The 14,760-nt window shown below is 34.6% G+C and overlaps 1 protein-coding gene across 1 annotated transcript; it reads left to right on the forward strand.

The window, feature by feature from the left end:
- The first annotated feature begins 262 nt into the window (after positions 1-262).
- On the forward strand, positions 263-5,291 carry LOC134272538 (uncharacterized). The gene is made up of 2 exons (XM_062754756.1): positions 263-454; positions 4,449-5,291. The coding sequence occupies exons 1-2, from the start codon at positions 263-265 to the stop codon at positions 5,289-5,291; spliced, it is 1,035 nt and encodes a 344-aa protein (XP_062610740.1).
- Positions 5,292-14,760: the final 9,469 nt, after the last annotated feature.

Raw genomic sequence — 14,760 nt, forward strand, 5'->3', positions numbered from 1 at the left:
AAACAAAAAGATGGAAGAAAAAAAAAACTTCAAACTTTCGGGCTCGATCTTTAAATCAGGGGAATGAAAAGTGAAATTTCTGATTTAACCCTTTTACTTAGTGTTACAGTTTACTTGGGTATTTGAATATAATTTTATTCAAAGACAATTACTTATTCTACCAAGATTTGTCAAAGTAGAGGTGTTAAACTTCTAAATATATGACGTAAGCCGATACTCTGATACGTCATTTCCGGTAAGGTTACAGCACTCTTTTGCCATCATGGCTTACCTAATGGATGGTATGAAAAAAAAGGGAAAAGTTCTTGTAAATGAAGGGTATCGGTACCAGTTGAACAAGAAAAAGCTGACAACTTATCATTGGAGATGCTGGAGGAAGACACGTCGAGCAACATTCTCTACCAATGCTTTCAACCTGGATGCTGAGCGTGTACCACATATCGAAATAAAATCGGTAAATATGAATTTTATCTATATGTGCAAACTTGATAATTTATAATTGTTTATGACTGTAATCCGTTAATAGGGAGGTTAAGCAAACCAGCGTGTAAGCGTTCGTGTAGATAGTGATGTCCACTGGAATTTTGTGCATCACGTCATCAAGTTTGCTTATGATTGATTTCTACACGTATAAGTGTATATTGCTAAGGCAGGCACGTAAGGGGGGGGGGGGGTGGCCGCCATACTTGTTTCCCCAACAATACAGTACGTCAAAATTACAAATCCGTTGTAAATATAACACCTGGTAGATAAAGCTAGCCCTGTCGAAAATGTTCGATCTTCTCATTTTAAGGACAGATGATACAAACAATTTTTTTTCTCTGAAAAAGATTTAATATGTCACAAGTTTAGAAATGTGGATGGTTCTTAGAATTTTTTTCTCCTAGTAACTGGAATAATGAAAAAGACTTGTAAAATATTAGTAATATTTCTATGAAAAAAACAAATATAGACAAATCACATTCAGTAAAGGTTTACAGGTAAAAACAATTTTCAGAATATGTTAACATGGTGCTAAAAGTGTAACATAAACTTAAGAAAAATATACCAAGCCAGGTGAATTTTATGAGGAAAAGTTAAATGGTAAAAATCAGCCTATGTGATATTGCTAATTTTTTGTCATTTTGAATTCATCTGGCTTGGTATATTTTTCTAAGGTTTACATTACACTTCTAGCGCCAAGATAACATATTCAACTTCCCTTACTTATGCAGCAATATACCTTCATCACCTGCATACGGAGTATATATATCTCAGTTGATTCGATACGCAAGAGCCTGCTCTACGCTTGAGCAATTTGTTAAACGAGGTAAATTATTGACAAGCAAGTTGATGAAACAAGAATATCAACAGTCTCGTTAAATGTCATCATTTCGTAAGTTCGACTGTCGATACAATGACCTTGAACACAAATACAATTTATCATTGAGTCAAATAGTGACTGACATTTTTCATAATAATGTTTAGTCCATTATTTATACACTGAATTGACGACGGATTTTTTCCGTTATTTCCTTATCACGACACAAGCAAACTGCGGGTGTGACCGGTCAGCAGGGGATGCTCACTCCTCCATGGCACCTGATCCCACCTCTGATGTTTCGGAGGTCCGTGTTTGCTCTGCTCTTATTTTGTATATTGTTTAATGGACTTTGAGATTGAATACTGTTCGTTATCTCCATATCCTTCCTTCTTCATCCAAATTTAGTCCAGGCCGTAACTCGAATACCCTTTGACCTAAAGACTTCATACTTAGAACATTAATAGATGACCTTAAGGCGGAGAGCACACTATCAAAACTTTTGACCTTGAACTATTTATAAGGTCAAGGTAAAACTTTTACATTAAAATAGAATTTTGGAAAAAGCTTGAATACCCTTTGACATTAGGACTTCAAACTTGTAACGAAAGAAAACATTAAGTACAAAATGTAATTTACCAGAACTTTGACCTTGACCCCTTTCTTTCTTCAAGGTCAAATAGAGAAAAAAACATGATTTGAACATAACTTTAGATACCTTTGACATTTAGACTTCAAACTTGGAATATGCAGGGGACACTTAAGAGAAGGGTAATGTGATCAAAATTTTTGACCTTCATTCAATGTTTATAATGTCAAGGTCAAACTTTCACATCAAAATTGAGTATAGACCATAGCTTGGATACCTTATGATATAAGGACTTCAAACTTAAAACATAGAAATAAGACATCAAGTACAAGATGCAGTGCAAAAGAACTTAGACCTTGACCCCTTTCTTTCTTCAAGGTCAAATGGAATAAAATATTATTTGATCAGAACTTGAAATACCTTTAATATTTAGACTTCAAAATGGTAATATGCGGAGGACACATTGGAGAAAGGTGCTTGTGATCAAAATATTTGACTTTGATCCAATATTATTGGCTCAAGGTCAAACTTTCACATCAAAATAGAGTTTATGTCATAGCTTTGGTACCCTTTGATATTAGGACTTCAAACTTGTAACATAGAAAGAAGACATTAAATACAAGATCAAGTGCACCAGGACTTAGACCTTGACCCTTTTCTTTCTTCAAGGTTAAGTAGAGAAAAAAAAACATGTTTTGACCATAAGTTGTGAACCCTTTGACATTTAGACTTCAAAATTGGAACATGCAGAGGACACATAGATGGAGAGTCTATGTAATCAAAATGTTCTACCTTGATCTAATTATTATTGGGTCAAGGTCAAACGTTCACATTAAAAAAAATCCTAAGTCATACCTTTCTTGACTTTAGGATTTTAAACTTGGAACAAGTAAAGAAAATTTTAAGCCTAATTACACTACATCAAATTATTTGACCTTGACTTCTTTCTTCATTAAAGGTTAAATTAAGGAAAAAAGAAGACCAGACCATAATTTCAGATCATTTTCAAAACTTGAAAGAAGCACTGATTTATTATTTTTGACCTTGATAGTAAACCTGCATTTGTAAATGTTCGTACAGAAGGGGAGACATGTGTTTTTTGTTAAAAAACAATACCCACTAGTTTCAACTTGATTCGAATATTATTTTGAATTTTACCGGTGTTTTTTTTTATTTTGTGGTTTTGTCCGGACCTTTTCTCAGAAACTAATGCAATGATTAATCTGAAAATTTGTACACTTATTATTCACCATATGAAGGGGTGTTCCTGATATTTTTAACTCAACCAAAAAGTAGATCACGGTGACCTACTTTTGACATTTAGAAAGTACCCTAGGTACTATCTTCTTAGATTCTTCAAACTTTGTTAGTTGAGACATTTTGGGTTTTCGAAGAATGTTGTCCCAAAAGTAGGTCACTGTGACCTACTTTAGACATTTTATGGCTATATTTAATTATATTTGGTACTTATTGGTTTGGAATCACCCAACTTTGTCAGTTGAGGCATCTTACGGTTTCATTGAATGTCCAACAAGACGTATGTCACGTGACCTACTTTTGAATATCTTAGGTACTTATTGGCTTAGAATTATCAAATTTTGTCGGTTTAGGCATCTTGTGTTTTTGGATAACGTCGACCAAAAAGTAGGTCGCCATGACCTTCTTTTTACATTTGATGGCTAGATTTAATTATCTCTGATACTAATTGGCTTAGAATCGTCAAACTTTGTCAGATAATGCATCTTGGGTTTTCAGAGAATGTTGACCAAAAGTAGGTCATGGTGATCTACTTTTGAATATCTCAGGTACTTTTTTAATTAGAATCATCAGTCTTTGTCAATTGATGTATCTTGAGTCCTCAGAAAATTTCAATCAATTGGAAAGTCGCTGTGACCTACTTATGGTATTTTATAATTACTGTATATTATAATATCTTCATTCTTCATTGACTAAATATTATCAAACTTTGTAAGCTGATGCATTTTGGGTCTTATAATACTAATAGAGTTGGAGAATTCTAATAGAAGGGATAGATTGTACAATTTATCAGAAGAGCGATTCAAGGTTCTTGGGCCTCTTGTTTGATATTTTATAGCTTTACTAAAATATCCAAGCCCTTACTGGTTAAGAATCATTAAACCTTTAGTTCATGCATCTTTGGACACTTAGAGGCTTCAAATAGAAGTGATAGATTGTAGAATTTATCAGAAAATCGATTCAAGGACCTTGGGCCTCTTGTATTTTGTCTGAAAAATACTTCATAAATGATTTAAAAGACTTTTCTTAAAATCATGGAGTATCTTTCGTGAAGGAGGCCCTCGTTTGATCAAATGAGGAACCAGTTTTTTTTTCTTAACAACGATCATGTAACTCATTAACCGAGAAATTGCCTGTGGAACATTTTGCTAGCAGGTCTTTCCAATTCAGCAAAATTGATCATTAGGTCATGAAGTTAATTGCTTTATTATAAATATTGAATTCGACATCACTCCGTCGAAATTTGGTTGCTCCATGAATCTTGTTTTTGGAAATATGCTCGCCAATGTCTAATTTCTCTAGGTCGGTGATCATGATCATCCAGCTGAGGATGAATTGCTACAGCAAGCAGAGGCCATAAATCAGATGAAGAAAACAGTCAACGATGATCCCTCCAAACCGATCAAAAGAGTGTTTAATGAAGTAATCGAGAGGTTTGTAGAAAATGATGAAGACGAAGATCTCCCTGAGTTCTCTAGGGTTCGGTCAGCTTTGCAAAGAGTCAGATCATCTTTACTCCCTCCGATTCCGACGGACGTAGACGACGTCAACATACAGGAGCAATGGAAGAAGACTTGGGGTGGACATAAGTTTTTAACTCACCTTGACAACGACTGGGGCATCGCTGTATTTGCCACCAAGAAAGACATTCGCCTTTTACAAAGATGTTCAACAATATACATCGATGGAACCTTTAAAACAAGTCCCCATCCCTACACTCAACTTGTAACTGTCCATGGAAAGTATCTAGGCAGATTCTTCACTTTTGCTTGGTCTTTGATGACAGGGAAAACAGTTGGACATTACAGACAATTTCTCCAACATCTTCAGGCGAAAGTAAGGAACGTCACTGGAAGAAGATGGCGCCCACGCTCGGTCATTTGTGATTTTGAGCAGGCATTAAAATTGGCCTTAGAAACGGAACTTCCTCGCACAAGAATTTGGGGGTGTTACTTTCATTTCACGCAGAGCCTATGGCGAAAAATCCAAGAGGTAGGACTGGCAAGGGTATACAGGCGGCGAAGAAGGGTAAAGAAGTTTCTACAGAAATTAATGTCTATCGGACATCTACCGCTTGCGTTTGTGCGCCAGAACTTTCGGATGCTTATTCAATCTCGCACAGCAAGACGTCTGCAAAACCGATAATCAGCAATTCGAGAGCTGATGACATATTTCCAAAACACCTACCTGGATGGAACTTTCCCACCACAAATGTGGAATGTCTTTAATCGAGACAATGACACTAGGACGAACAATCTAGTTGAAGGTAAAAACAATGGAAATGGACTAATACAAATTTAAAAACTAAAATTGATGTTTCACCAATATAATGCCCCAGTAAATAATCTATTTGACTTATAAGGTCAACTGAGTAAACTCAGGTGACATATTGCTTTCCGCTTTTGTCCGTTGTCTTGCGTTAACATTTCAACATTAAGAGCTTTTTCTTTGCAACCACTGAACCAATTTCAACCAGATTGTGTACAAAGCATCTATGGGTAAACACATATTGTGAATTTCACGATCCCTGTCCCCCTGGGGCCTGAGGGGTGGGGGATAAAATAACCAAAATTATTGCAATTTTCAAACATTTCCTTCTTTAATACTGGACATCAAGGACATCAAGCAGTAAAACTGTTTGCATGATTGTAATCAGCATTGAATCCTCTTCCAAAATTGTGAAATTCATGGCCCCAGGGTCCGGGACTCTAGTGCTATGGCGGGGCTAAAACGAGTATATAGTGTAAATGCTCTATTTCTGTTTAAATCTTCTCTGCTCCTGGTTAATAAATTAATTTACTAATTACATAGTTATGATGAGCAAGAGTGCCTCTACCAAAATTTTGAATTTTATGGCACCAGGGTCAGGGGTTCTGGTGTTAGGGTGGGGCTCTATTGATTATGAAGTGAACATACAATATGCATGAATTCTTTGAAAATTTTCTTCTGTACTCCAGGGTATTAAGCAGATGAACTACTTAGTATACATAGTTATGATGCGCAAGAGCCCTTTTTCGAGAATTGTGAATTTCAAGGCTCCCTGGTCAGGGGTACCATTTTGAGAGGGGTCTATTCTTATATACTGAAAATGAATAAATTTTTAGCTTTTCTGATCACATTTTGTCCGTCGGACGTCCGTCTGTCTGTCCGTCCGTCCGTCTGTAAACTTTTCACATTTTTGACTTCTTCCCAAGAACTAATGAGCCAATTTAAACCAAACTTGGTACAAAGCATCATTGGATGTAGGGGAGGGGAGTTTAAACAGTTAAAATGTAGGTGCAAGTCCCCTTAAAAAGGGAGATAATAAAGAAAAGACAAAAAATAAGGTGGGGTCACTAAAAGTTCTTCTCCTCAAGATCCACTGGTCCTGGAAAGCTGAATCTTGTGTGGAAGCATCCTTGGGTAGTGTAGATATTAAATTGTTAAAATCATGACCCCCAGGGGTAGGGCGGGGCCACAATAGGAAATCCAAGTTTTACATAGAAATATATAGAACAAATCTTTTATAATCTTCTCAAGAACTACTGGGCCAAGAAAGCTGAAACTTTTGTGGAATCATCTTCAGGTAGTTTTGATATTAAATTGATAAAAGTCATGATCCCGGGGTAGGGCGGGGCCACAATAGGGAATTCAAGTTTTATATGGAACATATCTTTAAAAATCTTCTTCTCAAGAACCACTGGCCAGGAAAGCTGAAACTTATGTGGAAGCATCCTGGGGTAGTGTAGATTTTTAAGTTTTAAAATGATAAAAGGGGAGGGGGTAGTGGGGCATGATAGGTATAGCATGAGGGGGAATATGGTGAAGAACTGCATCACCCAAGTTACTCAGGTAAGCGATGTGGCCCATGGGCCTCTTGTTTTAAATCTGCTCGTTTGTATTATTGAAATATATTTGATGCCTTTTTAAAAATTGTGCAATGTTTGTACATAAGGTCAGGGGTTCATGTGTGGTAAGGGCACTACTGATTATTGCTGAATATTACTTATTAGTGGAAATGCATTTTTTCCCTACCTTGCCTATGGGCATTAAGTAACCAAACTAAGCAATTCTTAACTATATAGTTATGATTATCAATGGTGCCTCTTTCAAAATTGTGAATGGCATAGCCTCTGGCTCAATATCTGAACCAAATTCAATTACTAGAAAGTTGATGCATGATCATTGATGATGCTGAGGTGACCTATAAGGCCCATGGGCCTCTTGTATCGGGTATGATACAACGCTTTTGCAAGCACGCTGATTATAATACAAAGTTTTGATCAAACTTCTTTGATCAATATATGTCTGGAAACGGTCTGATATATTGCTGTTTCAATATTAGATTACACACAAGTTGTTTCATGTACAGTACCCGTATCGTTATTCTTTACAAATCTATCGTGCGAGTATCCTATCGTATATCGTGTCTGTTTCCTATCGTATCGTGCGTTTATCCTATCGTACATCGTGCGTGTATCGTATCGTATCGTGCGTGTATCCTATCGTATCCTGTTTTGCTTTTTCTATCGTGTTTTCCGTTTATCGTGTTTTGCGTTTATCGTGTAGATCGTTTATCAGATTCTATCGTTTATCGTGTTTTGCGTTTATCGTGTATATTTGGAAACCCTCGCTTTTTATTTTTACTACAGGAAGAAACTACCTAGGTATTCCGAGTTTCTTTTCCCGATTTATCACATCATGGCAGTTACTATAAAAAAGAAGTTTTTCATTAATTATATCTGGCATTAAATAATCTAAAGATAATAAACAGGAAAAACGTTATGACTTTTAACAGCTTACCTTTTCGGCGTGGAAATAAACTGAAAATATAATGCACCCGAGTGTCAATGTTTATGTAAATAGGTCTTTTAATGAACTTTAAAAAAAAAAATACTGCACTTATGGTACACGAACTTTCGGATTTTCGGGTTTTCTTTCGGATCACCGGGTTTTTTATCGGGTTACAGACAGAATTAATTCTAGGAAAAAGATTCTTTGATCGTAGTAAAGATTGAAATAATTCTAACATTCTTAACTATGAAAATTTGCTCCCAATAATTTTTCTTCGGTATTTTACAATAATAATAAAAAAGAAGCCTGATTCCGCCGTGACCATGCGAGTAAATGTATTACACCCAATTAGTTTATAGTATTAATCGATTTCATTTCATACGTATATAACTTTATTTAAAAAGTCCTTATTTTTGGCAATTTGGTAAGATCATGTTTATCTAATTTTAAATTGGTTACAGACTTTCAACATCCCGACCTTCGATATGCCGTATATGACATTACCAGGTTAGTCTGAAATAATTTTCAAGGTGTAATAATTCATTTGCATTAGAACAGTACACACAAAGTTTAATAGCAATGATTTATTATCTAGTGGGAAAAGTCGCTTTTCACCCTTTTAATATTTGTTTATAATTTTTTGTGTTTTGTATTCTAAAGAAAAAAAGTATTTTATAATTCAGTGTTCGAAGTTTTAAGTATCTGTTTACATATGCATGTTTACATATACATACATGTAAGTGAGAGCTTAGCGTAAACATACATGTATATGTTCAGTTGTAGCAGATTTATATTCTCTTGACACAGTTTAATGTATTAATGCAGAGCACCATTATATCAACAATTATTAAGATTTCTACTCAGGAAATTAATTTTCTTGAACTATAAAGTTCATTAAAGCCGATTTATTTGGACCTTTCTTTCTGCCGGTCTTCTACATGCATTTTCTCCCAACATTTTAATATTTAATCGCGATTTTTGGATACACCGCAGATTGTAAGCTTTAGGCATTAAATACAAATATTTAATATATTGCGTAAATGTCTTCCGTGAAATAATTTAGTACTTGCAGATAAATTTATTAGGTTCAAATGTATATTTTTTTTCCATAAATAATAAATATATTTATAGAGTTTCATAAATTTATAATAGTACCCGTGAGAAACGGCACTTTATTACGTAAGGGATTTCAATGTCAAAAAAACATATATAAATAAACAATTTTGTAAAATTACCAGTGATCTCAATTTTGTTTATTATAATAATTAAATGTACTTTATAATTTAGAGTTGAAGCTTTGCAAGTATTAAAATTAAAATATTGCATAATCTAAACAAAATAATCTTTTCTTCTTGTCACGAAACGTTCTGCATTTTGAAAAATCCTATCAGGTTTTGCGTTTATCCTATCGTGAAAAGAGTTTATCAGGTCTATTGTGTCTGGTGTTTATCGTGTTTTGCTTTTATCCTATCGTATCGTGCGTGTATCCTATCGTATCGTGCATGTATCCTATAGTATCATGTATCCTGTAAAGAATAACGTTGCGGGTACTGTATATATGCCCCCCCTCCTTCGAAGAAGGGAGGGCATAATGCTTTGCTGCTGTCTGTCTGTCGGTTGGTATGTCTGTCGGTCACCCATCAGTTTTCGTTAATTTTCTTCCCAAAAGTTGCAATACATAGAAATGAAATTTAGTTTACAGATTCGTGATTAGCTTATCTAGATCACGCTTGTTTTATGTACGATCGGACCATTTTGGACACAGGTAAGCCTCTTTGACTTAGAAAAAATATTTTGGGGAGGGTCCATTTTTACAACGCGCTTTGAAAAATTACGCCTTTTGCGCTTTTTTTCAAAGCGCGATAAATCTGGGACCAAAACAGCGAACTTTGAAAAAATAAAATTTCTTTTCAAAGTGCATTATTATAGACCATAATAACCAGGTCTGGACGATTTCTGAATATGGAAGTCAAGAACGATAACCGAAAGTTGCTAGAAATGGACATCAAGTAAACATAATTATTTTCTGACCAATCAGACTGCAGCATTTTAACACACCCCAAAACATATTTTAAAAGAACCAAAAGATATCACGGGACTTTTTTTCCCCCCAAAAGATTTTTTCAACAAAAAATCTGTAGAAGAAAGATGAAAACTTTTGAAGTATAAAGTATTCCCCACATATTTACCGTGAACAACCTTGACATTTTTATCTCGGTAAAGAAAAAATAATGTATGACAGAATGTAATGGTTTAGTACGGAGGTGTAGATCGCACCAGCAAGTTCTATGAAGTTCAATTATAACATTTACCAGAATATATTATATGTTGGTAAATATAATTTTGCTTATCCGTCCGATTTTCATCGATAATGCTTAAATTCCATGTGCATAAATCCAAACACACAAGTGTTTATCGTATGAGCTATACACATATAGTTTTAAATTATCACGGGTTTTATGAGCGCCGAATACCAAGCTATGCAGACTTTAAATGGGTATAAGGAAAGGCTTATAAAGTGGATAAAAGAGAATCCTGCAATTATACATGAATGCGTTTTTTTCTCCAATATCTTAACTCGCTTATCAGAAACTGTATGGACTATTTTGAAAAAAAAGAAGAAAACACTCAAAAAATAATAAAGACTGGTATCTATTTGATTAGATTTTTCTGTCAGGCTATAAAAACATCTACACCTCCGTACTAAATTATTATTTTCTGTCATACATTATTTTTTCTTTACCGAGATAAAAATGTCAAGGTTGTTCACGGTAAATATGTGGGGAATTCCTTATACTTCAAAATTTTTCATCTTACTTCAGATTTTTTCCTGAAAAATCGTTATAAGACAATAAACAAAAGCAAGTGTTATCTTTTCGTTCCTTTAAAATATGTTTTGGGCATTTGGGGTGTGTTAAAATGCTGTTGTCTGATTGGTCAGAAAAATGATTACGTTTACTTGATGTCCATTTCTAGCAACTTTCGGTTATCGTTCTTGACTTCCATATCTAGAAATCGTCCAGACCTGCTAACGCACTTTGAAATAAATGTGTATGACTTGGGCAATATTTTTGGAAATCTAACGTATGACAAATAAGTGAACCTGTTTGATAAAACTTATGTGATTAGGTCACTTTAGGATGTGAAAGTGAGCGATTTTGATTTTTCCATACCTTGAAAATTCTTTCTCTCTTCAATGTTTAATTGTTCTTATTTTTTAGGTCACCTGAGTAAACTCAGGTGACCTATTGCTATCTGTTTTCGTCCGGCGTCGTGTGTTGTGTGTCGTGCGTTAACATTTGAAAATTTTCATCTTCTTCTCTGCAACCACTGAACCAATTTCAACCAAATTTGGCACAAAGCATCTATGGATGAAGGGGAACGAAAATTGTGAATTTCATGGTCCCTGGGGCCTGGGGGATGGGGCAAAAACCTCTAAAAATTAATGCAATCTTTGAAAATCTTCTTCTTTACTCCTGGACATCAAGCAGTCAAACTGTTTGCATGATTGTAATCAGCAATGTCTCCTCTACCAAAATTGTGAAATTCATGTCCCTGGGGTCAGGGGTTCTAGTGCTAGGGTGGGGCAAAATAAGTAGGTGGTGAAAATGCATTATTTCTTTGAAAACCTTCTTCTCTGCTCCTGGGTATTAAATTAACCAACTAAGTACATAATATGATGAGCAAGAGTGCCTCTACCAAAATTGTGAATTGTATGGCCCCAGGGTGAGGAGTTCTTGTTTTAGGGTGGGGCTCTAATGATTATATAGTGAAATGCATGATTTCTTTGAACATCTTATCTTTTGCTCCTGGTTAATATGCTAATGATCTAATTATATATTTAAGGCCAGAAATTATTTTATTTTCATTTTTACAAACCCTCCGCTCAAGGTTCTGAATTTTCAGAAAAAAAAATAAAACAATTTTTTTCTTTCCGATGTCAAATTTGAGTCGGGATCGAGATTTCAAATTTACGAAGTCGCACTTCGGTTTTACGATGAAACGGCGGGTAAATAAAGCTAGATCTGAAAAGAACATCTGGTTTATTGTAAAATTCATCGATAAGAGTGCCATTCAAAACGTTTCATCCGTTCAAAGGACAAATAAAATGCTGACGACTTTGTTGCACAATGACATGCTGGTGAGATAATTAAAGTATGTATTCGTTTCAAAAGTAGCTGCCTGTAAATTATTTTCCTCCTCCAGGTTTTAAACTGCCCGTGGTAGCTATTGCATATTGCCAGCGACTTTGTTTAGGTCTCTGTTATAGCTTACAGTCTAAGCATCATTCTCCAGAAAAGGGTTGTTAATGCATCAGATGTAATGAATAAAACTATGGGAGAAGTTAAGTCCATTTGAGGAAGAAATAAACAATAACCTGAAGAAATAAAAAAAAATATTCAACTATTAAAAGGCAAGAATATACAAATATATACAGGCATGTAGTATCATTTGTATCAGCCAGAAAAATTATTTTTCACTTAATTGAAAAAATGTTTACCCTACTCCCCAATACTCCCTGTCTGTTTTACGATAGGAATTATAATTTTAGGGATCAAGTAAATTTTAGAACAACGTCTACACATTCACCTAACACGAATGTGACTAAAATGGGTAGCGAAATCCGGGCCGGGCCGGGAATTTCGAAACTGAAAACCGGGTTTTTGATAATTACGAAATAAATATTCATTCTTTCTTCATGAAAATTACGGACATAGTTTAATATCCTAACACCTAACCTAACACATATTAAAAAAATGAAGATATATTGAAAGACTTTTAAAGAATTGATTTTTAAAAATATATTTTGATCAACATCACAAAATTTATATACATGTAACTGGCCCAAAGTGGCAGATGAAGAAATAAGCAATTAAATGTTCTACTTTCCTATTTGTAAGCATTATGTGTCCAGTGGTAAGAAGCCTATGAGGATAGCATAAAAAAAGAATGTACAAATGTTAATAATTGATTTATCGAAAAAAAAATTATACTCACCGTCAATAGAAACGCAACACCCTAATTTTAGGGGTGAAAATTATATACGGGCTATAACTATGTACCAAAAAAGTTAGGAAATTTTTTCTTTGCCAAATCATTTATTAAACAGTTGGATGATTTTCATTCCATTACTGGAAGTTGACTTTTAGCTCCCCTGAACAGAAATCAAAAATTAGCATTTTTAATAAAATTATTGTCAATATTTTGGGTTTTCAAGATTTGTACCTGTTAATCATGTCTTGTACTAAAAGTCCGGAAAAAATATCCTTCTTTCTCTTCCGGATGTGATGTCCGATTTCCTCAAAGTAACTGAAAGCACGCATTTTCATTACTAATGTTGGAAATTTTCAAAATAAATAAAAGGGAGAGCTAGAGATGCAAATAAACACTACTTAACGACTTTTCGGGCTAATGGGTTTCAAAGCATGAATGACAGTTCCTTGACCGGAAGTCCAAGGGTTGCTACACTACGCCAAGTTAGAGAAAATTCGACCTCAGTATCTGAAAAACAGGCATTTAAAAAAGGACAAGAATATTTGTTTCGCTCAGACTAAGACATCGATAAACTTAATACATGGTAGAATTCGGGCCGCTTATGTTCACCCCTACTAATGTTATTGTGATTTAAATTCAAGACACGTGGTTTAGGTTGATCTATTCAAAGTTTGTAGGGTAGAACCGGTTTTATAAATAAAATTGGCAGTAAACAGGATATTGATATAGCCTGTTTCTTTTGAAAACATGTCCTGTAATAAATGTTTCCAGATCTTTCTGTCAATGGAAAGGGGGTGGCTAAAGGAGGGGGTGTTAAAATAACATATCTTATACTTTTCGGCGAAAATAAGAGCTCACTACTGACCGATTAGCTGGTAAAAAATGTGTTTTATCATATACACTGACAAACCTTTGTTTGCCTTATATGGCTATTGTTATAAGTGCGCACAGAGGATCTTACCACGAGCAACTGACCAATCGTTGGAATGAATAGCAACGTTTACGCCAAATACATGTTTACATTTTACTTAGAACACGTGGTTCAGGTCAATCTATGATTATGTCAATGGAATACAAAATAATAAAAAAAATGTTCTTAAGACCAAAATACAAAGATAAAAAACTATTAAAGATGTTAAGGGCGTTTTTAATTTATTGTTTACTGGAAAAAATGTTTAATAAAATGTAGTTCGTATCTAGATCAGAACACATCGCTTCAAGGGTAAGGAAAACGAGCAGCTTCTCTTATGCATTTAAATGGACAAAACTTTGTTTACGTTCTTGATCACGTGTTTGGCCAGGGAATCCACCTGGCAATTGTATTCACCGACAACAAAGGAATTAATACAGACGCAAATCGCTTTTGCAGGATGACTTTCAGAAACCTAGACTTCCACCGTTTATTGAACAAATGATTTGTTTGTCATTATGAGCATGAACATAATATTTTTAAAAATGTTTTTTTTTTATTTACAATAAGATTTTCCTTTTTTTTTCAAGCGTAAAATTCCTGTAGTATTCGTAGTAACCCATAATGCAATACTCATTCAGCTGATTGGTCAGTTAAAATCATGCTGGTGCCTCATTTGCTAATCTGACGCCAAAAAATATAGTCCCGGTTCCCATGCAAAAATATTTTCCAAAAATAAATTTTAATTCTTGACTGCAGAAAATTGTATAATAGAGAATACTTATGTAAGTTTGAATGAATGTAAGAGAGATGGATTGACTGAAGTACATTTCTACAGACATTATCAGCTGATTGTAGGGTGGTAAAAACTGAAACGCAACATAACTTTTCTGTTTACCATGTCTCCACGTGCTAGTCACTTCCTTGCCACATTTC

The sequence above is a fragment of the Saccostrea cucullata genome, unplaced genomic scaffold (assembly GCF_032062105.1).
Source record: "Saccostrea cucullata isolate Sc308-1 unplaced genomic scaffold, CSIRO_AGI_Scuc_v1 ctg8607, whole genome shotgun sequence".
Lineage (NCBI taxonomy): Eukaryota > Metazoa > Mollusca > Bivalvia > Ostreida > Ostreidae > Saccostrea > Saccostrea cuccullata.

Coding starts and splice junctions, on each gene's coding strand:
- LOC134272538 (XM_062754756.1), top strand. CDS start 263: ATGGCTTACCTAATGGATGGTATGAAAAAAAAGGGAAAAGTTCTTGTA. Junction 455..4,448: donor CACATATCGAAATAAAATCG/GTAAATATGAAT, acceptor TAATTTCTCTAG/GTCGGTGATCATGATCATCC.